At 48.4% G+C, this 25000-nt stretch overlaps 1 protein-coding gene across 1 annotated transcript in view; it reads right to left on the bottom strand.

Moving 5' to 3' along the window:
- LOC124022461 (ankyrin repeat and IBR domain-containing protein 1-like) overlaps positions 1-25000 on the bottom strand; it is a 97206-nt gene that overhangs the window by 27074 nt on the left and 45132 nt on the right. Inside the window, exons 6-11 of the mRNA XM_046337370.1 lie at positions 24068-24276; positions 22681-22769; positions 22026-22170; positions 20970-21136; positions 16329-16417; positions 7461-7591 (exon numbers count right to left, since the gene is read on the bottom strand). Coding sequence (XP_046193326.1) covers positions 7461-7591; positions 16329-16417; positions 20970-21136; positions 22026-22170; positions 22681-22769; positions 24068-24276 — 830 coding nt within the window. The remainder of the gene's footprint in view (positions 1-7460; positions 7592-16328; positions 16418-20969; positions 21137-22025; positions 22171-22680; positions 22770-24067; positions 24277-25000) is intronic.

The following is a 25000-nucleotide window of genomic DNA, read 5'->3' as shown; positions in this document are numbered from 1 at the left end:
GAGCATAACAGAGAGACAGAGAGTAACAGAGAGAGAGACAACATCATGAAGTACAACAGGTCTGTCACTACAACATCACATAGGACAACAGACCTGTCACTACAACAGACCTGTCACTACAGCACTACAACATCATGTAGGACAACAGACCTGTCACTACAGCACTACAACATCACGTAGGACAACAGACCTGTCACTACAGCACTACAACATCACGTAGGACAACAGACCTGTCACTACAACATCACGTAGGACAACAGACCTGTCACTACAGCACTACAACATCACGTAGGACAACAGACCTGTCACTACAACATCACGTAGGACAACAGACCTGTCACTACAGCACTACAACATCACGTAGGACAACAGACCTGTCACTACAGCACTACAACATCACGTAGGACAACAGACCTGTCACTACAACATCACATAGGACAACAGACCTGTCACTACAGCACTACAACATCACGTAGGACAACAGACCTGTCACTACAGCACTACAACATCACGTAGGACAACAGACCTGTCACTACAGCACTACAACATCACGTAGGACAACAGACCTGTCACTACAGCACTACAACATCACATAGGACAACAGGCCTGTCACTACAACATCACGTAGGAAAACAGACCTGTCACTACAGCACTACAACATCACGTAGGACAACAGACCTGTCACTACAGCACTAAAACATCACGCAGGACAACAGACCTGTTACTACAGCACTACAACATCACGTAGGACAACAGACCTGTTACTGCAGCATTACAACATCACATAGGACAACAGACCTGTCACTACAACATCACGTAGGACAACAGACCTGTCACTACAGCACTATAACATCACGTAGGACAACAGACCTGTCACTACAACATCACGTAGGACAACAGACCTGTCACTACAGCACTACAGCATCACGTAGGACAACAGACCTGTCACTAAAACATCACATAGGACAACAGACCTGTCACTACAGCACTACAACATCACGTAGGACAACAGACCTGTCACTACAACACTACAACATCACGTAGGACAACAGACCTGTCACTACAGCACTACAACATCACGTAGGACAACAGACCTGTCACTACAGCACTACAACATCACATAGGACAACAGACCTGTCACTACAACATCACGTAGGACAACAGACCTGTCACTACAGCACTACAACATCACGTAGGACAACAGACCTGTCACTACAGCACTACAACATCACATAGGACAACAGACCTGTCACTACAACATCACGTAGGACAACAGACCTGTCACTACAGCACTACAACATCACGTAGGACAACAGACCTGTCACTACAGCACTACAACATCACGTAGGACAACAGACCTGTCACTACAGCACTACAACATCACGTAGGACAACAGACCTGTCACTACAACATCACGTAGGACAACAGACCTGTCACTACAGCACTACAACATCACGTAGGACAACAGACCTGTCACTACAACATCACGTAGGACAACAGACCTGTCACTACAGCACTACAACATCACGTAGGACAACAGACCTGTCACTACAGCACTACAACATCACGTAGGACAACAGACCTGTCACTACAACATCACATAGGACAACAGACCTGTCACTACAGCACTACAACATCACGTAGGACAACAGACCTGTCACTACAGCACTACAACATCACGTAGGACAACAGACCTGTCACTACAGCACTACAACATCACGTAGGACAACAGACCTGTCACTACAGCACTACAACATCACGTAGGACAACAGACCTGTCACTACAGCACTACAACATCACGTAGGACAACAGACCTGTCACTACAGCACTACAACATCACGTAGGACAACAGACCTGTCACTACAGCACTACAACATCACATAGGACAACAGGCCTGTCACTACAACATCACGTAGGAAAACAGACCTGTCACTACAGCACTACAACATCACGTAGGACAACAGACCTGTCACTACAGCACTAAAACATCACGCAGGACAACAGACCTGTTACTACAGCACTACAACATCACGTAGGACAACAGACCTGTCACTACAGCACTACAACATCACGTAGGACAACAGACCTGTCACTACAGCACTACAACATCACATAGGACAACAGGCCTGTCACTACAACATCACGTAGGAAAACAGACCTGTCACTACAGCACTACAACATCACGTAGGACAACAGACCTGTCACTACAGCACTAAAACATCACGCAGGACAACAGACCTGTTACTACAGCACTACAACATCACGTAGGACAACAGACCTGTTACTACAGCACTACAACATCACATAGGACAACAGACCTGTCACTACAACATCACGTAGGACAACAGACCTGTCACTACAGCACTATAACATCACGTAGGACAACAGACCTGTCACTACAACATCACGTAGGACAACAGACCTGTCACTACAGCACTACAGCATCACGTAGGACAACAGACCTGTCACTAAAACATCACATAGGACAACAGACCTGTCACTACAGCACTACAACATCACGTAGGACAACAGACCTGTCACTCCAACACTACAACATCACGTAGGACAACAGACCTGTCACTACAGCACTACAACATCATGTAGGACAACAGACCTGTCACTACAGCACTACAACATCACGTAGGACAACAGACCTGTCACTACAACACTACAACATCACGTAGGACAACAGACCTGTCACTACAGCACTACAACATCACGTAGGACAACAGACCTGTCACTACAGCACTACAACATCACGTAGGACAACAGACCTGTCACTACAACATCACATAGGACAACAGACCTGTCACTACAGCACTACAACATCACGTAGGACAACAGACCTGTCACTACAGCACTACAATATCACGTAGGACAACAGACCTGTCACTACAGCACTACAACATCACGTAGGACAACAGACCTGTCACTACAGCACTACAGCATCACGTAGGACAACAGACCTGTCACTACAACACCACGTAGGACAACAGACCTGTCACTACAGCACTACAACATCACGTAGGACAACAGACCTGTCACTACAGCACTACAACATCACGTAGGACAACAGACCTGTCACTACAACACTACAACATCACGTAGGACAACAGACCTGTCACTACAGCACTACAACATCACGTAGGACAACAGACCTGTCACTACAGCACTACAACATCACGTAGGACAACAGACCTGTCACTACAACATCACATAGGACAACAGACCTGTCACTACAGCACTACAACATCACGTAGGACAACAGACCTGTCACTACAGCACTACAACATCACGTAGGACAACAGACCTGTCACTACAACATCACGTAGGACAACAGACCTGTCACTACAGCACTACAACATCACGTAGGACAACAGACCTGTCACTACAGCACTACAATATCACGTAGGACAACAGACCTGTCACTACAGCACTACAACATCACGTAGGACAACAGACCTGTCACTACAGCACTACAGCATCACGTAGGACAACAGACCTGTCACTACAACACCACGTAGGACAACAGACCTGTCACTACAGCACTACAACATCACGTAGGACAACAGACCTGTCACTACAGCACTACAACATCACGTAGGACAACAGACCTGTCACTACAGCACTACAATATCACGTAGGACAACAGACCTGTCACTACAACATCACGTAGGACAACAGACCTGTCACTACAGCACTACAACATCACGTAGGACAACAGGCCTGTCACTACAGCACTACAACATCACGTAGGACAACAGACCTGTCCCTACAGCACTACAACATCACGTAGGACAACAGACCTGTCACTACAGCACTACAACATCACGTAGGACAACAGACCTGTCACTACAGCACTACAATATCACGTAGGACAACAGACCTGTCACTACAACATCACGTAGGACAACAGACCTGTCACTACAGCACTACAACATCACGTAGGACAACAGGCCTGTCACTACAGCACTACAACATCATGTAGGACAACAGACCTGTCACTACAGCACTACAACATCACGTAGGACAACAGACCTGTCACTACAGCACTACAACATCACGTAGGACAACAGGCCTGTCACTACAGCACTACAACATCACGTAGGACAACAGACCTGTCACTACAACATCACGTAGGACAACAGACCTGTCACTACAACATCACGTAGGACAACAGGCCTGTCACTACAGCACTACAACATCACGTAGGACAACAGACCTGTCACTACAGCACTACAACATCACGTAGGACAACAGACCTGTCACTACAACATCATGTAGGACAACAGGCCTGTCACTACAACATCACGTAGGACAACAGACCTGTCACTACAACAGGCCTGTCACTACAGCACTACAGCATCATGTAGGACAACAGGCCTGTCACTACAGCACTACAACATCACGTAGGACAACAGACCTGTCACTACAACATCACGTAGGACAACAGGCCTGTCACTACAACATCACGTAGGACAACAGACCTGTCACTACAACATCACGTAGGACAACAGACCTGTCACTACAACAGACCTGTCACTACAGCACTACAGCATCATGTAGGACAACAGACCTGTCACTACAGCACTACAGCATCATGTAGGACAACAGACCTGTCACTACAGCACTATAGCATCATGTAGGACAACAGACCTGTCACTACAGCACTACAGCATCATGTAGGACAACAGACCTGTCACTACAGCACTACAGCATCATGTAGGACAACAGACCTGTCACTACAGCACTACAGCATCATGTAGGACAACAGACCTGTCACTACAGCACTACAGCATCATGTAGGACAACAGGCCTGTCACTACAGCCCTCAGGCTAGTACAGAGCTGACGACAGTCCCCAAGGCCCGTGTCTCTCTACTCTCAACATACCCATTCATCTCTGTCGGCTACAGCAGAACAGTCCTGGTGGATGTGATTTAGGCCTCGTGACAGATGTCTTCTCTCGTTTCTGGTTGTGTTGAATGTGACAACGTGAGACATGTTTTAAATGGCTGTTGGGAGTAGCCTAGTCACAGTTTTGACTTAAAATCAGCTTGAATATCTACGGCAAAACTTGACTGACTGTCTAGCAATGATTCCCCACCAACTTGACAGAGCTTGAAGAATTAGAATATTGTTCAATCGAGGCGTGTAAAGGTCTTAGAGACTTACCCAGAAAGCCTCACAGCTGTAATCTCTGGCAAAGGTGATTCTACTATGTGACTCAGGGGCATGAATACTTGTAGAAATATGAAATTTAAAAAAATATTTCATTTGCAATCAATTTGCAAACATTTCTAAAAACATGTTTTCACTTTGTCATTAAGGGGTAGTTTGTGTAAACATATAATCCATGTTGGATTCAGGCTGTAATACAACAATGTGGAATAAGTCAAGGGGTATGAATACATTCTGAAGGTAATGTACATTCAGAAAGCATTCAGACCTCTTCACTTCTTCTACATTTCGTTAGGTTACAGCCTTATTCTAAAATTAAATTAAATCGTTATTTGCCCCTTGTCAATCTACACACAATAACTCATAATGACATCACAATAACTCATAATGACATCACAATACATCATAATGACATCACAATACCTCATAATGACATCACAATACCCAATAATGACATCACAATACCTCATAATGACATCAAAAACAGTTTTTGTTTTGCAAATGTAGTTCAAATTTTAAAAACGGAAATATCACATTTACATAAGTATTCAGACCCTTTAGTCAGTACTTTGTTGAAGCACCTTTGGCAGCGATTACAGATGCAAGTCTTCTTCAGTATGACGCTACAAGCTCGGCACACCTGTATTTGGGGAGTTTCTCCCATTCTTCTCTGCAGATCCTCTCAAGCTCTGTCAGGTTGGATGGGGAGCGTCACTGCACAGCTATTTTCACGTCTCTCCAGAGATGTTTGATCGGGTTCAAGTCCGGGCTCTGGCTGGGCCACTCAAGGACATTCAGAGGCTTGTCTCGAAGCCACTCCTGCGTTGTCTTGGCTGTGTGCTTAGGGTCGTTGTCCTGTTGGGAGGTGAACCTTCGCCCTAGTCTGAGGTCCTGAACGCTCTGGAGCAGGTTTTCCTCAAGGATCTCTCTGTACTTTGCTCCGTTCATCTTTCCCCCGATCCTGTCTAGTCTCCCAGTCCCTGTAAAACATCCCCACAGCATAATTCTGCCACCACCATGCTTCACCATAGGGATGGTGCCAGGTTTCCTCCAGACGTGATGCTGCCACCACCATGCTTCACCATAGGGATGGTGCCAGGTTTCCTCCAGACATGATGCTTGGCATGCAGGCCAAAGAGCAATCTTCGTTTCATCAGACCAGAGAATCTCCTTTAGGTGCCTTTTGGCAAACTCCAAGCTGGCTGTGATGTGCCTTTTACTGAGGAGTGGCTTCCATCTGGCCACTCTACCATAAAGGCCTGATTGGTGGAGTGCTGCAGAGATGGTTGTCCTTCTGGAAGATTCTCCCATCTCCACAGAGGAACTCTGGAGCCCTGTCAGAGAGACCATCGGGTTCATGGTCACGTCCCTGACCAAGGTCCTTCTCCCCTGATTCCTCAGTTTGGCCGGGCGGCCAGCGCTAGGAAGAATCTTGTTTTTTTTTTGCTTTGTCAATTATGGGGTATTGTGATGTCATTATGGGGTATTGTGATGTCATTATGGGGTATTGTGATGTCATTATGGGGTATTGTGATGTCATTATGGGGTATTGCGTGTAGATTGATGAGGGAAAAAATCAATATAATCCATTTTAGAATAAGGCTGTAATGTAACAAAAAATGTGGAAGAAGTCAAGGGGCCGGAATACTTTCAGAAAGCCCTGTACACAGAAGAGAGATCCGAGTTTCAGAAGGGTTGAATGTGATTAGACTCGTAGAGCTCCACACCATCAGAGACTTGCCCTACTTTTCCCCTGACCATAACAAAACAACATTTTCCAGATAACTCTAGGTCCTCAAATACATTCCCTGGAGTATCTAACATTATAAACTGGGTGGTTCCAGCCATGAATGCTGATTGGCTGACGGTCGTTCTACATCAGACCGTATACCACGGGTATGACAAAACATTTATTTTTACTGCTCTAATTAAGTTGGTAACCAGTTTATAATTAAGCAATAAGGCACCTCGGGGGTTAGTGATATATGGCCAATATACCACAGCTAAGGGCTGTGTCCAAGCACTCCACATTGCATCGTACTTAAGAACAGCCCTTAGTCGTGGTATATTGGCCATATACCACACCTCCTCAGGCCTTATTACTTAATTATAACATTCCTCAGATAGATATCCTGGTTACCTCCCAAATGGCTCCATGTTCCCTATTTAGTGCACTACTTCTGACTAGGGCCCCATAGACTCTGGTCAAAAGCAGTGCACTATATAGGGAATAGGGTGCCATTTGGTATACGATGTCCAAGACACTGTTGGTCTACCTACCTTAGCACACTGCATGTGGTTGCAGCCTTCGTTCTTCTGAATAGGAGACTTGCAGTTGGCGCAGGGTTTGGCGTTTGACAGTAACCACAAGCAGTTGGCTGCATCTTCATAGGCTTCACTCACACCAGCCACTTCCCAGGAGGAAAAACAACAACACAACAGACAGCTAACTGGACACGACTCCTTCCACAGCATTCAGAGTCTTCCTACAACCTACAGAGTGTGTGTGTGTGTGTGTGTGTGTGAGAGAGAGAGAGAAAAGAGAGAGAGAAAAGAGAGTGTGTGTGTGTGTGTGTGTGTGTGTGTGTGTGTGTGTGTGTGTGTGTGTGTGTGTGTGTGTGTGTGTGTGTGTGTGTGTGTGTGTGTGTGTGTGTGTGTGTGTGTGTGTGTGTGTGTGTGTGTGTGTGTGTGTGTGTGTGTGTGTGTGTGTGTGTGTCTCTAATAGCCCATTACAACCTGACGGTAATCGTTGCTTTTGAAACACTGCGTCTTTATTCTCTGGAAGGCATCCTAATTGGCACCCTATTCCCTATGTAGTACACTACTTTTGACCAAGTCGAATAGGACACATAGTCTACTCCTTTTGACCAGAGCCCTATGTAGGGAATAGGGTAACTTTTGAGACAAATCACTGACTGAACAGAATGGAACCGCGATAGCTTTTAAAACCTGAAAAAAAGCACTCAGGGAAACTGGTTTCAAAGCAAAACAATAACGCCTTTCATTCCTGCCTGAAACCTGGTGTTGCCTGTAGCTAGCATCCTGAACCTGGTGTTGTCTGTAGCTAGCATCCTGAACCTGGTGTTGTCTGTAGCTAGCGTCTGAAACCTGGTGTTGTCTGTAGCTAGCATCCTGAACCTGGTGTTGTCTGTAGCTAGCGTCTGAAACCTGGTGTTGCCTGTAGCTAGCATCCTGAACCTGGTGTTGCCTGTAGCTAGCATCCTGAACCTGGTGTTGTCTGTAGCTAGCGTCTGAAACCTGGTGTTGTCTGTAGCTAGAGTCTGAAACCTGGTGTTGTCTGAACCTGGTGTTGCCTGTAGCTAGAGTCTGAACCTGGTGTTGCCTGAACCTGGTGTTGTCTGTAGCTAGCGTCTGAAACCTGGTGTTGTCTGTAGCTAGCGTCTGAAACCTGGTGTTGCCTGTAGCTAGCATCCTGAACCTGGTGTTGTCTGTAGCTAGCGTCTGAAACCTGGTGTTGCCTGTAGCTAGCATCCTGAACCTGGTGTTGTGTGTAGCTAGCATCCTGAACCTGGTGTTGTCTGTAGCTAGCGTCTGAAACCTGGTGTTGTCTGTAGCTAGCGTCTGAACCTGGTGTTGTCTGTAGCTAGCGTCTGAAACCTGGTGTTGCCTGAAACCTGGTGTTGTCTGTAGCTACGTCCTGAACCTGGTGTTGTCTGTAGCTAGCGTCTGAAACCTGGTGTTGTCTGTAGCTAGCGTCTGAAACCTGGTGTTGTCTGTAGCTAGCGTCTGAAACCTGGTGTTGCCTGTAGCTAGCATCCTGAACCTGGTGTTGCCTGTAGCTAGCATCCTGAACCTGGTGTTGCCTGTAGCTAGCGTCTGAAACCTGGTGTTGCCTGTAGCTAGCATCCTGAACCTGGTGTTGCCTGTAGCTAGCATCCTGAACCTGGTGTTGCCTGTAGCTAGCGTCTGAAACCTGGTGTTGTCTGTAGCTAGCATCCTGAACCTGGTGTTGTCTGTAGCTAGCATCCTGAAACCTGGTGTTGTCTGTAGCTAGCATCCTGAAACCTGGTGTTGCCTGTAGCTAGCGTCTGAAACCTGGTGTTGCCTGTAGCTAGCGTCTGAAACCTGGTGTTGCCTAAACCTGGTGTTGCCTGTAGCTAGCGTCTGAAACCTGGTGTTGTCTGTAGCTAGCGTCTGAAACCTGGTGTTGCCTGTAGCTAGCGTCTGAAACCTGGTGTTGTCTGTAGCTAGCGTCTGAAACCTGGTGTTGCCTGTAGCTAGCGTCTGAAACCTGGTGTTGCCTGTAGCTAGCATCCTGAACCTGGTGTTGCCTGTAGCTAGCGTCTGAAACCTGGTGTTGTCTGTAGCTAGCGTCTGAAACCTGGTGTTGCCTGTAGCTAGCGTCTGAAACCTGGTGTTGCCTGTAGCTAGCATCCTGAACCTGGTGTTGTCTGTAGCTAGCATCCTGAACCTGGTGTTGTCTGTAGCTAGCGTCTGAAACCTGGTGTTGTCTGTAGCTAGCGTCTGAAACCTGGTGTTGTCTGTAGCTAGCGTCTGAAACCTGGTGTTGTCTGTAGCTAGCGTCTGAAACCTGGTGTTGTCTGTAGCTAGCGTCTGAAACCTGGTGTTGTCTGTAGCTAGCGTCTGAAACCTGGTGTAGTCTGTAGCTAGCGTCTGAAGTGGTGAGGTGTAAGGTGAGCAGGACTGAGCCCCAAATTGCACCCTATTCCCTATATAGGGCTCAAGTCAAGTAGTGTACTATAAAGGGAATCGGGTGCCATTTGAGACACGGGATTGGAGTCCAGGAAGTTGAACAGTCCATCAATGGATGGCAGATAACGCCTTTCATTCCTGTCTGAAACCTGGTGTTGCCTGAACCTGGTGTTGCCTGTAGCTAGCGTCTGAAACCTGGTGTTGCCTGTAGCTAGCGTCTGAAACCTGGTGTTGCCTGTAGCTAGCGTCTGAAACCTGGTGTTGCCTGTAGCTAGCGTCTGAAACCTGGTGTTGCCTGTAGCTAGCGTCTGAAACCTGGTGTTGCCTGTAGCTAGCGTCTGAAACATGGTGTTGCCTGTAGCTAGCATCCTGAACCTGGTGTTGTCTGTAGCTAGCGTCTGAAACCTGGTGTTGTCTGTAGCTAGCATCCTGAACCTGGTGTTGTCTGTAGCTAGTGTCTGAAACCTGGTGTTGCCTGTAGCTAGCGTCCTGAACCTGGTGTTGCCTGTAGCTAGCGTCTGAAACATGGTGTTGCCTGTAGCTAGCATCCTGAACCTGGTGTTGTCTGTAGCTAGCGTCTGAAACCTGGTGTTGTCTGTAGCTAGCGTCTGAAACCTGGTGTTGCCTGTAGCTAGCGTCTGAAACCTGGTGTTGCCTGTAGCTAGCGTCCTGAACCTGGTGTTGCCTGTAGCTAGCGTCTGAAACCTGGTGTTGCCTGTAGCTAGCGTCTGAACCCTGGTGTTGTCTGTAGATAGCGTCTGAAACCTGGTGTTGTCTGTAGCTAGCGTCTGAACCCTGGTGTTGTCTGTAGATAGCGTCTGAAACCTGGTGTTGCCTGTAGCTAGCGTCCTGAACCTGGTGTTGCCTGTAGCTAGCGTCTGAAACCTGGTGTTGTCTGTAGCTAGCGTCTGAACCCTGGTGTTGTCTGTAGATAGCGTCTGAAACCTGGTGTTGCCTGTAGCTAGCGTCCTGAACCTGGTGTTGCCTGTAGCTAGCGTCTGAAACCTGGTGTTGCCTGTAGCTAGCGTCTGAACCCTGGTGTTGTCTGTAGATAGCGTCTGAAACCTGGTGTTGTCTGTAGCTAGCGTCTGAAACCTGGTGTTGCCTGTAGCTAGCGTCTGAACCCTGGTGTTGTCTGTAGATAGCGTCTGAAACCTGGTGTTGTCTGTAGCTAGCGTCTGAAACCTGGTGTTGTCTGTAGCTAGCGTCTGAAACCTGGTGTTGTCTGTAGCTAGCGTCTGAAACCTGGTGTTGTCTGTAGCTAGCGTCTGAAACCTGGTGTTGTCTGTAGCTAGCGTCTGAAACCTGGTGTTGTCTGTAGCTAGCGTCTGAAACCTGGTGTAGTCTGTAGCTAGCGTCTGAAGTGGTGAGGTGTAAGGTGAGCAGGACTGAGCCCCAAATTGCACCCTATTCCCTATATAGGGCTCAAGTCAAGTAGTGTACTATAAAGGGAATCGGGTGCCATTTGAGACACGGGATTGGAGTCCAGGAAGTTGAACAGTCCATCAATGGATGGCAGATAACGCCTTTCATTCCTGTCTGAAACCTGGTGTTGCCTGAACCTGGTGTTGCCTGTAGCTAGCATCCTGAACCTGGTGTTGCCTGTAGCTAGCGTCTGAAACCTGGTGTTGCCTGTAGCTAGCGTCTGAAACCTGGTGTTGCCTGTAGCTAGCGTCTGAAACCTGGTGTTGCCTGTAGCTAGCGTCTGAAACCTGGTGTTGCCTGTAGCTAGCGTCTGAAACCTGGTGTTGCCTGTAGCTAGCGTCTGAAACATGGTGTTGCCTGTAGCTAGCATCCTGAACCTGGTGTTGTCTGTAGCTAGCGTCTGAAACCTGGTGTTGTCTGTAGCTAGCATCCTGAACCTGGTGTTGTCTGTAGCTAGTGTCTGAAACCTGGTGTTGCCTGTAGCTAGCGTCCTGAACCTGGTGTTGCCTGTAGCTAGCGTCTGAAACATGGTGTTGCCTGTAGCTAGCATCCTGAACCTGGTGTTGTCTGTAGCTAGCGTCTGAAACCTGGTGTTGTCTGTAGCTAGCGTCTGAAACCTGGTGTTGCCTGTAGCTAGCGTCTGAAACCTGGTGTTGCCTGTAGCTAGCGTCCTGAACCTGGTGTTGCCTGTAGCTAGCGTCTGAAACCTGGTGTTGCCTGTAGCTAGCGTCTGAACCCTGGTGTTGTCTGTAGATAGCGTCTGAAACCTGGTGTTGTCTGTAGCTAGCGTCTGAACCCTGGTGTTGTCTGTAGCTAGCGTCTGAACCCTGGTGTTGTCTGTAGATAGCGTCTGAAACCTGGTGTTGCCTGTAGCTAGCGTCCTGAACCTGGTGTTGCCTGTAGCTAGCGTCTGAAACCTGGTGTTGCCTGTAGCTAGCGTCTGAACCCTGGTGTTGTCTGTAGATAGCGTCTGAAACCTGGTGTTGTCTGTAGATAGCGTCTGAAACCTGGTGTTGCCTGTAGCTAGCATCCTGAACCTGGTGTTGTCTGTAGCTAGCGTCTGAAACCTGGTGTTGCCTGAACCTGGTGTTGCCTGTAGCTAGCGTCTGAAACCTGGTGTTGTCTGTAGCTAGCGTCTGAAACCTGGTGTTGCCTGTAGCTAGCATCCTGAACCTGGTGTTGCCTGTAGCTAGCATCCTGAACCTGGTGTTGCCTGTAGCTAGCGTCTGAAACCTGGTGTTGCCTGTAGCTAGCATCTTGAACCTGGTGTTGTCTGTAGCTAGCGTCTAAAACCTGGTGTTGCCTGTAGCTAGCGTCTGAAACCTGGTGTTGTCTGTAGCTAGCGTCTGAAACCTGGTGTTGCCTGTAGCTAGCATCCTGAACCTGGTGTTGCCTGTAGCTAGCGTCCTGAACCTGGTGTTGCCTGTAGCTAGCGTCCTGAACCTGGTGTTGCCTGTAGCTAGCGTCCTGAACCTGGTGTTGCCTGTAGCTAGCGTCTGAAACATGGTGTTGCCTGTAGCTAGCATCCTGAACCTGGTGTTGTCTGTAGCTAGCGTCTGAAACCTGGTGTTGTCTGTAGCTAGCGTCTGAAACCTGGTGTTGCCTGTAGCTAGCGTCTGAAACCTGGTGTTGCCTGTAGCTAGCGTCCTGAACCTGGTGTTGCCTGTAGCTAGCGTCTGAAACCTGGTGTTGCCTGTAGCTAGCGTCTGAACCCTGGTGTTGTCTGTAGATAGCGTCTGAAACCTGGTGTTGTCTGTAGCTAGCGTCTGAACCCTGGTGTTGTCTGTAGATAGCGTCTGAAACCTGGTGTTGCCTGTAGCTAGCGTCCTGAACCTGGTGTTGCCTGTAGCTAGCGTCTGAAACCTGGTGTTGTCTGTAGCTAGCGTCTGAACCCTGGTGTTGTCTGTAGCTAGCGTCTGAAACCTGGTGTTGCCTGTAGCTAGCGTCCTGAACCTGGTGTTGCCTGTAGCTAGCGTCTGAAACCTGGTGTTGCCTGTAGCTAGCGTCTGAACCCTGGTGTTGTCTGTAGATAGCGTCTGAAACCTGGTGTTGTCTGTAGCTAGCGTCTGAAACCTGGTGTTGCCTGTAGCTAGCGTCTGAACCCTGGTGTTGTCTGTAGATAGCGTCTGAAACCTGGTGTTGTCTGTAGCTAGCGTCTGAAACCTGGTGTTGTCTGTAGCTAGCGTCTGAAACCTGGTGTTGTCTGTAGCTAGCGTCTGAAACCTGGTGTTGTCTGTAGCTAGCGTCTGAAACCTGGTGTTGTCTGTAGCTAGCGTCTGAAACCTGGTGTTGTCTGTAGCTAGCGTCTGAAACCTGGTGTAGTCTGTAGCTAGCGTCTGAAGTGGTGAGGTGTAAGGTGAGCAGGACTGAGCCCCAAATTGCACCCTATTCCCTATATAGGGCTCAAGTCAAGTAGTGTACTATAAAGGGAATCGGGTGCCATTTGAGACACGGGATTGGAGTCCAGGAAGTTGAACAGTCCATCAATGGATGGCAGATAACGCCTTTCATTCCTGTCTGAAACCTGGTGTTGCCTGAACCTGGTGTTGCCTGTAGCTAGCATCCTGAACCTGGTGTTGCCTGTAGCTAGCGTCTGAAACCTGGTGTTGCCTGTAGCTAGCGTCTGAAACCTGGTGTTGCCTGTAGCTAGCGTCTGAAACCTGGTGTTGCCTGTAGCTAGCGTCTGAAACCTGGTGTTGCCTGTAGCTAGCGTCTGAAACCTGGTGTTGCCTGTAGCTAGCGTCTGAAACATGGTGTTGCCTGTAGCTAGCATCCTGAACCTGGTGTTGTCTGTAGCTAGCGTCTGAAACCTGGTGTTGTCTGTAGCTAGCATCCTGAACCTGGTGTTGTCTGTAGCTAGTGTCTGAAACCTGGTGTTGCCTGTAGCTAGCGTCCTGAACCTGGTGTTGCCTGTAGCTAGCGTCTGAAACATGGTGTTGCCTGTAGCTAGCATCCTGAACCTGGTGTTGTCTGTAGCTAGCGTCTGAAACCTGGTGTTGTCTGTAGCTAGCGTCTGAAACCTGGTGTTGCCTGTAGCTAGCGTCTGAAACCTGGTGTTGCCTGTAGCTAGCGTCCTGAACCTGGTGTTGCCTGTAGCTAGCGTCTGAAACCTGGTGTTGCCTGTAGCTAGCGTCTGAACCCTGGTGTTGTCTGTAGATAGCGTCTGAAACCTGGTGTTGTCTGTAGCTAGCGTCTGAACCCTGGTGTTGTCTGTAGATAGCGTCTGAAACCTGGTGTTGCCTGTAGCTAGCGTCCTGAACCTGGTGTTGCCTGTAGCTAGCGTCTGAAACCTGGTGTTGCCTGTAGCTAGCGTCTGAACCCTGGTGTTGTCTGTAGATAGCGTCTGAAACCTGGTGTTGTCTGTAGATAGCGTCTGAAACCTGGTGTTGTCTGTAGCTAGCGTCTGAAACCTGGTGTTGTCTGTAGCTAGCGTCTGAAACCTGGTGTTGTCTGTAGCTAGCGTCTGAACCCTGGTGTTGTCTGTAGCTAGCGTCTGAAACCTGGTGTTGTCTGTAGCTAGCGTCTGAAACCTGGTGTTGCCTGTAGCTAGCATCCTGAACCTGGTGTTGTCTGTAGCTAGCGTCTGAAACCTGGTGTTGCCTGAACCTGGTGTTGCCTGTAGCTAGCGTCTGAAACCTGGTGTTGTCTGTAGCTAGCGTCTGAAACCTGGTGTTGCCTGTAGCTAGCATCCTGAACCTGGTGTTGCCTGTAGCTAGCATCCTGAACCTGGTGTTGCCTGTAGCTAGCGTCTGAAACCTGGTGTTGCCTGTAGCTAGCATCTTGAACCTGGTGTTGTCTGTAGCTAGCGTCTAAAACCTGGTGTTGCCTGTAGCTAGCGTCTGAAACCTGGTGTTGTCTGTAGCTAGCGTCTGAAACCTGGTGTTGCCTGTAGCTAGCATCCTGAACCTGGTGTTGCCTGTAGCTAGCGTCCTGAACCTGGTGTTGCCTGTAGCTAGCGTCCTGAACCTGGTGTTGCCTGTAGCTAGCATCCTGAACCTGGTGTTGCCTGAACCTGGTGTTGCCTGTAGCTAGCATCCTGAACCTGGTGTTGTCTGTAGCTAGCATCCTGAACCTGGTGTTGTCTGTAGCTAGCGTCTGAAACCTGGTGTTGCCTGTAGCTAGCGTCTGAAACCTGGTGTTGTCTGTAGCTAGCATCCTGAACCTGGTGTTGTCTGTAGCTAGCATCCTGAACCTGGTGTTGTCTGTAGCTAGCGTCTGAAACCCGGTGTTGCCTGTAGCTAGCGTCTGAAACCTGGTGTTGTCTGTAGCTAGCGTCTGAAGTGGTGAGGTGAGCAGGACTGAGCCCCAAATTGCACCCTATTCCCTATATAGGGCTCAAGTCAAGTAGTGTACTATAAAGGGAATCGGGTGCCATTTGAGACATGGGATTGGAGTCCAGGAAGTTGAACAGTCCATCAATGGATGGCAGATATCAAGCCTAGCAACAGTGACTTGGGATGGCAGATATCAAGCCTAGCAACAGTGACTTGGGATGGCAGATATCAAGCCTAGCAACAGTGACTTGGGATGGCAGATATCAAGCCTAGCAACAGTGACTTGGGATACAGATATCAAGCCTAGCAACAGTGACTTGGGATACAGATATCAAGCCTAGCAACAGTGACTTGGGATACAGATATCAAGCCTAGCAACAGTGACTTGGGATACAGATATCAAGCATAGCAACAGTGACTTGGGATACAGCTGGATTGGTTTTTGGGAGATGATATGATTTTTGAAGGAAACGTGCCCATATCATCACACAGGAAACAAACATTTTTAGGGTTGTGGCTCCCTCAGTAGGAAGCCGTTTGGGTGACTGATCGGTTTCCGTAAATAGAGCATCTGTGACCGATTGCACATTTCTGCTTCTGTCAAAAGACATTGTTGTAATGTGTAATGAAGGACAGAAGACATATTTAATAGGTGAAGTGGTATCAACAGTCGACTGAGGTAAAAAGAGCAAGAGATGCACAACAACGACACATGAAGAAGTACACTGGGTTTTTCTTTAGAAAACGATAATCCATTAATAGTAGAGATGCTTACATTCCTGGGGTCTCATCTCAGTAACTTCAGCCAGCCACATCTTCCATGTCTGGCAGTCGCATGGTTCATGGGCTTCTCCCTGGCACTCCCTGGAGACAGACAGACAGACAGACAGACAGACAGACAGACAGACAGACAGACAGACAGACAGACAGACAGACAGACAGACAGACAGACAGACAGACAGACAGACAGACAGACAGACAGACAGACAGACAGACAGACAGACAGACAGACAGACAGACAGACAGACAGACAGACAGACAGACAGACAGACAGACAGACAGACAGACAGACAGACAGACAGACAGACAGACAGACAGACAGACAGACAGACAGACAGACAGACAGACAGACAGACAGACAGACAGACAGACAGACAGACAGACAGACAGACAGACAGACAGACAGACAGACAGACAGACAGACAGACAGACAGACAGACAGACAGACAGACAGACAGACAGACGGATGAGTTCACCCTCCAGACACATCGTACCGTCTATTTATGTTCTGTCTGGAAAACACATCCTATACATTACTCAAAACTACCACAGACATGAAAGGAGTAAACAATAGAATGCCGCATCAAACATCTTGTCTTACTGCTGATACCACTCATCTAATCTAATGACTAGACAGGATAGAATGCAGAATTAAACATCTCTGTGTTCTAAGAAGATTGTAAGAGATGTCTTACTGCTCATACCACTCATCTAATCTAATGACTAGACAGGATAGAATGCAGAATTAAACATCTCTGTGTTCTAACAAGACTGTAAGACACTTATAGAATCTCTGCCAAGGCTCATTTGAAGGTGTTCTGGAGGCTGGTGGCTGGTGGCTGGTGGGTGGTGGGTGGTGGCTGGTGGGTGGTGGGTGGTGGGTGGTGGCTGGGTGGGTGGTGGGTGGTGGCTGGTGGGTGGTGGGTGGTGGGTGGTGGCTGGTGGGTGGTGGTGGGTGGTGGGTGGTGGGTGGTGGGTGGCGGGTGGTGGTGGGTGGAGGCTGGCGGGTGGTGGGTGGTGGGTGGTACCTGGTGGTGGCCCAACGCCCAATTAAAACACTTTATGTTGGTGTTTCCTTTATTTCGGCAGTTACCTGAATATATATATTTAAACCCCTATGAACAGGCCCCAATTAACATCAACGTGGCTGTAGTGGTGTAATCTAACGAGCAATATTAGTTACTATCAAAGATTATGATAACTAGCCCTTTTATCTGTGGCGTTATTAGCTACTATGCTAGCTAGCAGGCTAGATAAACATGTTGCTCGGATATCTGATAGGACATGGCTCTCTCCCAACCCTGGTCCTGGAGTGATACCCTCCTGTAGATTTACAATCCAACCCAGTCGTAACATTCTGATAGGACAGGGCTCTCTCCCAACCCTGGTCCTGGAGTGATACCCTCCTGTAGGTTTACAATCCAACCCCAGTCGTAACATTCTGATAGGACAGGGCTCTCTCCCAACCCTGGTCCTGGAGTGATACCCTCCTGTGGGTTTACAATCCAACCCAGTCGTAACATTCTGATAGGACAGGGCTCTCTCCCAACCCTGGTCCTGGAGTGATACCCTCCTGTAGGTTTACAATCCAACCCCAGTCGTAACTTTCTGATAGGACAGGGCTCTCTCCCAACCCTGGTCCTGGAGTGATACCCTCCTGTAGGTTTACAATCCAACCCAGTGGTAACATTCTGATAGGACAGGGCTCTCTCCCAACCCTGGTCCTGGAGTGATACCCTCCTGTAGGTTTACAATCCAACCCAGTCGTAACATTCTGATAGGACAGGGCTCTCTCCCAACCCTGGTCCTGGAGTGATACCCTCCTGTGGGTTTACAATCCAACCCCAGTCGTAACTTTCTGATAGGACAGGGCTCTCTCCCAACCCTGGTCCTGGAGTGATACCCTCCTGTAGGTTTTCAATCCAACCCCAGTCGTAACTTTCCTGATTCAGCATTATCCTGGACTATCAGACAACCATCTTATTACATTTGCAACAAAATATTTCGCTTGTACCCCAACCAAGGACTATCATAAGCCACAATATAAATTCTCAGACAACCCAAAGATTGTCTTGAGAATTCCTAGATGCCCTTCCAGACTCCCTCCACCCACCCAAGGACGTCGGAGTACAAAAATCAGATAACCACCTAACCGAGGATCTAAAGTTAACCTCGCAAAGACACTAACTGCCTGGTATGCAGAAAATACCCGAGTCCTGAAGCAAGCTTCTAGAAAATTGGAACGGAAAATGGTGCTCCACCAAACAGGAAGTCTTCCGACTAGCTTGGAAAGACAGTACCGTGCAGTATGGAAAAGACCTCACTGTTGCTCCACCAAACAGGAAGTCTTCCGACTAGCTTGGAAAGACAGTACCGTGCAGTATGGAAAAGACCTCACTGCTGCTCCACCAAACAGGAAGTCTTCCGACTAGCTTGGAAAGACAGTACCGTGCAGTATGGAAAAGACCTCACTGCTGCTCCACCAAACAGGAAGTCTTCCGACTAGCTTGGAAAGACAGTACCGTGCAGTATGGAAAAGACCTCACTGCTGCTCCACCAAAAAGGAAGTCTTCCGACTAGCTTGGAAAGACAGTACCGTGCAGTATGGAAAAGACCTCACTGCTGCTCCACCAAACAGGAAGTCTTCCGACTAGCTTGGAAAGACAGTACCGTGCAGTATGGAAAAGACCTCACTGCTGCTCCACCAAACAGGAAGTCTTCCGACTAGCTTGGAAAGACAGTACGGTGCAGTATGGAAAAGACCTCACTGCTGCTCCACCAAACAGGAATTCTTCCGACTAGCTTGGAAAGACAGTACCGTGCAGTATGGAAAAGACCTCACTGCTGCTCCACCAAACAGGAATTCTTCCGACTAGCTTGGAAAAGACAGTACCGTGCAGTATGGAAAAGACCTCACTGCTGCTCCACCAAACAGGAAGTCTTCCGACTAGCTTGGAAAGACAGTACGGTGCAGTATGGAAAAGACCTCACTGCTGCTCCACCAAACAGGAAGTCTTCCGACTAGCTTGGAAAGACAGTACCGTGCAGTATGGAAAAGACCTCACTGCTGCCTGATCAGCCTACTTTTCCAACCTGAACGAGGAGAATAAAAACACTCCTACATGTATTTTTGATACATGTTAAGGCTAGTAGCCTTTTTTGATACATGTTAAGGCTAGTAGCTGATATCAAGGTTTTACTGCTAACCTACAATGCATTACATGGATCTGCTCCTACCGATGTCTCTGATTTGGTCCTGCTGTACATACCTACAGTACCAGTCAAACGTTTGGGACACACCTACTCACTCAAGGGTTTTTCTTTATTTTTTTTTACTATTTTCTACATTGTATAATAATAGTAAAGACATCAAAATGATGTGCGTAGAATGTCCTAGAATATTAATTTAATAGCAAGCCCTGCTTTATGGAGTGTGCAAAGGGTGGCTTACTTTGAAGAATCTCAAATATAAAATATATATAAAACAACAACATTTTTTTTGCTTACTACATGATTCCATACGTATGACAGTAGAACTGACCAACAGAACACGTGTCCCTTGTATGTAGTGCTTATGAATGCTCTATGAATGCTCTATGAAGCCTTTATAATCTGATGTATGAAGATCAGAGTAGAACTGACCAACAGAACACGTGTCCCTTGTATGTAGTGCTTATGAATGCTCTATGAATGCTCTATGAAGCCTTTATAATCTGATGTATGAAGATCAGAGTAGAACTGACCAACAGAACACGTGTCCCTTGTATGTAGTGCTTATGAATGCTCTATGAATGCTCTATGAAGCCTTTATAATCTGATGTATGAAGATCAGAGTAGAACTGACCAACAGAACACGTGTCCCTTGTATGTAGTGCTTATGAATGCTCTATGAATGCTCTATGAAGCCTTTATAATCTGATGTATGAAGATCAGAGTAGAACTGACCAACAGAACACATGTCCCTTGTATGTAGTGCTTATGAATGCTCTATGAATGCTCTATGAATGCTCTATGAATGCTCTATGAAGCCTTTATAATCTGATGTATGAAGATCAGAGTAGAACTGACCAACAGAACACGTGTCCCTTGTATGTAGTGCTTATGAATGCTCTATGAATGCTCTATGAAGCCTTTATAATCTGATGTATGAAGATCAGAGTAGAACTGACCAACAGAACACATGTCCCTTGTATGTAGTGCTTATGAATGCTCTATGAATGCTCTATGAATGCTCTATGAATGCTCTATGAAGCCTTTATAATCTGATGGAAGATCAGAGTAGAACTGACCAACAGAACACGTGTCCCTTGTATGTAGTGCTTATGAATGCTCTATGAATGCTCTATGAATGCTCTATGAAGCCTTTATAATCTGATGTATGAAGATCAGAGTAGAACTGACCAACAGAACACGTGTCCCTTGTATGTAGTGCTTATGAATGCTCTATGAATGCTCTATGAATGCTCTATGAAGCCTTTATAATCTGATGTATGAAGATCAGAGTAGAACTGACCAACAGAACACGTGTCCCTTGTATGTAGTGCTTATGAATGCTCTATGAATGCTCTATGAATGCTCTATGAATGCTCTATGAAGCCTTTATAATCTGATGTATGAAGATCAGAGTAGAACTGACCAACAGAACACGTGTCCCTTGCCACAGTCCACAGCGGGCGCTCTGAGGAGAGGTAGACTGAACGGGTCCGAGGAGCTGCTACCTGGACCCCGGGATGAGAGACGCACCGCCCGCTCACAGCCCGCCTTGGGACACCAGCGGATAGCTGGGTTGTTCTCCACAAACGCCTGGGGGAAAGAACATGTTTCTAAAAAACACATGGATACAGTATCGATATTTAGCTACAGAACTGAGGAAGAGAGAAGGGTGTTTCGGAACATAGTTGAAACATTTCTAAAACTGCAACATCTGTGCCACTTAGGACTACGGGGATCATTACAGCGCCGTCTGCTGTTGGGGCCGCCTGCTGTTGGGGCCGCCTGCTGTTGGGGCCGCCTGCTGTTGGGGCCGCCTGCTGTTGGGGCCGCCTGCTGTTGGGGCCGCCTGCTGTTGGGGCCGCCTGCTGTTGGGGCCGCCTGCTGTTGGGGCCGCCTGCTGTTGGGGCCGCCTGCTGTTGGGGCCGCCTGCTGTTGGCGCCGCCTGCTGTTGGGGCCGCCTGCTGTTGGGGCCGCCTGCTGTTGGGGCCGCCTGCTGTTGGGGCCGCCTGCTGTTGGGGCCGCCTGCTGTTGGGGCCGCCTGCTGTTGGGGCCGCCTGCTGTTGGGGCCGCCTGCTGTTGGGGCCGCCTGCTGTTGGGGCCGCCTGCTGTTGGGGCTGCTGTTGGGGCCGCCTGCTGTTGGGGCCGCCTGCTGTTGGGGCCGCCTGCTGTTGGGGCCGCCTGCTGTTGGGGCCGCCTGCTGTTGGGGCCGCCTGCTGTTGGGGCCGCCTGCTGTTGGGGCCGCCTGCTGTTGGGGCCGCCTGCTGTTGGGGCCGCCTGCTGTTGGGGCCGCCTGCTGTTGGGGCCGCCTGCTGTTGGGGCCGCCTGCTGTTGGGGCCGTCTGCTGTTGGGGCCGCCTGCTGTTGGGGCCGCCTGCTGTTGGGGCCGCCTGCTGTTGGGGCCGCCTGCTGTTGGGGCCGGCACCGCCTGCTGTGTACCTCTGTGTGTGTGTACCTCCGTGTGTGTGTGTGTGTGTGTGTACCTTGATGTCGAACTGCAGGTAGCGCTTGTCCATCTCTCTGGAGACGACACTCTCTATGACCTCCACAGGAACCAGCTGGAAGCAGTCGTGCGCCGGGCAGAAGATGTTGTGAGCCTCCCCTTCCTGAATCTTCAGATTCAGAAACCTGACAGAGACAGACAGAGACAGAGACAGAGACAGAGACAGAGACAGAGACAGAGACAGAGACAGAGACAGAGACAGACAGACAGACAGACAGACAGACAGACAGACAGACAGACAGACAGACAGACAGACAGACAGACAGACAGACAGACAGAGACAGACAGAGAGAGACAGAGAGAGACAGAGAGAGACAGAGAGAGAGACAGAGAGAGAGAGAGACAGACAGAGAGACAGACAGAGACAGAGAGACAGACAGACAGGCGTTTAGAGTTCAGTATCCCACTAGTGGTTTATCTTCCCCCAGTTCATCACACTTAGACCCAGAAAAAAACAACTACGTTAAAATCAATGAAGAAACCCCAGAGATAAACTGCATCCCAAAACGGCCCCCTATTCCCCATGTAGTGCCCTTCATTACAACAGAGCACTGGTCAAAAGTAGTGCACTACGTAGGGAATAGAAGGTGCCAGTTGGGACCCAAGCCATTGTTTTATGGAAGGAATAAGCTCACCCTTCCCAGCAGGCTCGGCAGAACTCGTGACCACATGACATGTCAACCGGTTCCTCGAAGATAGAGAGGGGGCACATACAGATACCACACTGTCAGAGAGACAGGGACAAGAACACAATGTAAATGCTTACAGATCAATCGATATGATTAACATAGTGCCATTCATCTTCAGGGAGGCCCAGCTCACATGGTCTTAATAGCTGCTTCGATATGTTTAGACAATCTAAATAAATAAAAAAACACTTCAACAATCTTTATGAAGTTTTTTTTCTAAATAAAAAGGCCCAGGGAGAACAACCCAGGACGGAAGAATGACAGGAATTACAAAAGTCTCTTTTACAGCAAAATAAATGACAAAACTAAAAACACACATGAAATAGATTAGATTGTCAGAGCATCAAGAGAAAAAACACAAGATTGATAGAATGACAGGCAATGTTATACATTCTGTTTAGTACAAATGACATTTTTTTTAAAACCCACAAATATCCTGCTTGGAAACGTTTGAGGATGTGGCTACAGTGTAACAGGAAGTTCTTATTAACCAATACACGGTGGAGAAGATGGTCATCGTATCTTTTGAATAAACATGTCTATCCCATTAAAATACAATGCATTTGCCCAGAGGCCTGATCTACTCCACACACTGCTGCCTTGTTGTAGAGTCTGAAGAGGAACAATGGACTGTGAGGCACCCACTGGAATTCAACAACGACTCTATTGATCCCCGAAAGAAAAAGCTTGTAGTCTCATCTACTGAAACCTTCAGAAAGGACCCCTGAGCAGAGAATTGGTCAATCAACAAAGTATGTAGCCTAACAGTTCGGTTCAGGACTTTTCATAACGTCTGGTTAGTTCAGTTTCCTGTCCAAGAGATGATATGTGATTTTCTCCAAATCGTGGTTGTCTGACAGATTCATGCCACAACCCAATAAGCACTTAAGAGTCTCTGTAGGAAACTGGGAGTGAGTCTCAATACTGCTTCACGGCTTCCTTTCCTTGTCTCGGACACATGAAATTGGGAGTGAGTCTCAATACTGCTTCACGGCTTCCTTTCCTTGTCTCGGACAGATGACACTGGGAGTGAGTCTCGGGAGTGAGTCTCAATACTGAGTCACGGTTTCCTTTCCTTGTCTCTGACACATTAAACTGGGAGTGAGTCTCCTTTTCACCAGTGATAACAGAGGAAAGGAAGCCACTCTACACTATTGAGATGCACCCCAGTCTTTGATTAGATTAAATCTATAAGCACCAGTGTGTGTGTGTGTGTGTGTGTGTGTGTGTGTGTGTGTGTGTGTGTGTGTGTGTGTGTGTGTGTGTGTGTGTGTGTGTGTGTGTGTGTGTGTGTGTGTGTGTGTGTGTGTGTGTGTGTGTTCCCTACCCTCACCGGTGTTCTATCGTCGTCCCTGGGGGAGAGGCTGATCTCGTCAGGGGAGGTGATGGAAGAGCGGGTGGTCCTGGGGGTACGAGGGGACGGCAGGGTGTCCCAGGCGTTGTACCCACTAGGAGGAGCACTGGGCATGTGGACCCCAGACCGCTGGCAGCATTCCTCAGCATTACACATCCAGGCCTCCAGCAGGTTCTCTCTGTCCCAGTCTACAGGAGGAGAGATAGAAAACACTAGTTAGATCATATCCTTTACAGTCTGAAGGTTATACTCTCCACTAGATCCTACAGCAGGTTCTCTAGGTCCCAGTCTACAGCAGGTTCTCTAGGTCCCAGGTTCTCTAGGTCCCAGTCTACAGCAGGTTCTCTAGGTCCCAGGTTATCTAGGTCCCAGTCTACAGCAGGTTCTCTAGGTCCCAGTCAACAGCAGGTTCTCTAGGTCCCAGGTTCTCTAGGTCCCAGTCTACAGCAGGTTCTCTAGGTCCCAGGTTCTCTAGGTCCCAGTCTACAGCAGGTTGTTCTCTAGGTCCCAGTCTACAGCAGGTTCTCTAGGTCCCAGTCTACAGCAGGTTCTCTAGGTCCCAGTCTACAGCAGGTTCTCTAGGTCCCAGGTTCTCTAGGTCCCAGTCTACAGCAGGTTCTCTAGGTCCCAGGTTCTCTAGGTCCCAGTCTACAGCAGGTTGTTCTCTAGGTCCCATTCTACAGCAGGTTGTTCTCTAGGTCCCAGTCTACAGCAGGTTCTCTAGGTCCCAGTCTACAGCAGGTTCTCTAGGTCCCAGTCTACAGAAGGTTGTTCTCTAGGTCCCAGTCTACAGCAGGTTCTCTAGGTCCCAGTCTACAGAAGGTTGTTCTCTAGGTCCCAGTCTACAGCAGGTTCTCTAGGTCCCAGTCTACAGCAGGTTATCTCTGTCCCAGTCTACAGCAGGTTCTCTAG

The sequence above is a fragment of the Oncorhynchus gorbuscha genome, unplaced genomic scaffold, assembly GCF_021184085.1.
Source record: "Oncorhynchus gorbuscha isolate QuinsamMale2020 ecotype Even-year unplaced genomic scaffold, OgorEven_v1.0 Un_scaffold_1396, whole genome shotgun sequence".
In the NCBI taxonomy this organism is placed as follows: domain Eukaryota; kingdom Metazoa; phylum Chordata; class Actinopteri; order Salmoniformes; family Salmonidae; genus Oncorhynchus; species Oncorhynchus gorbuscha.
Note: the sequence above shows the minus strand (reverse complement) of the source record. Positions and strands in the feature narration are given on the sequence as shown.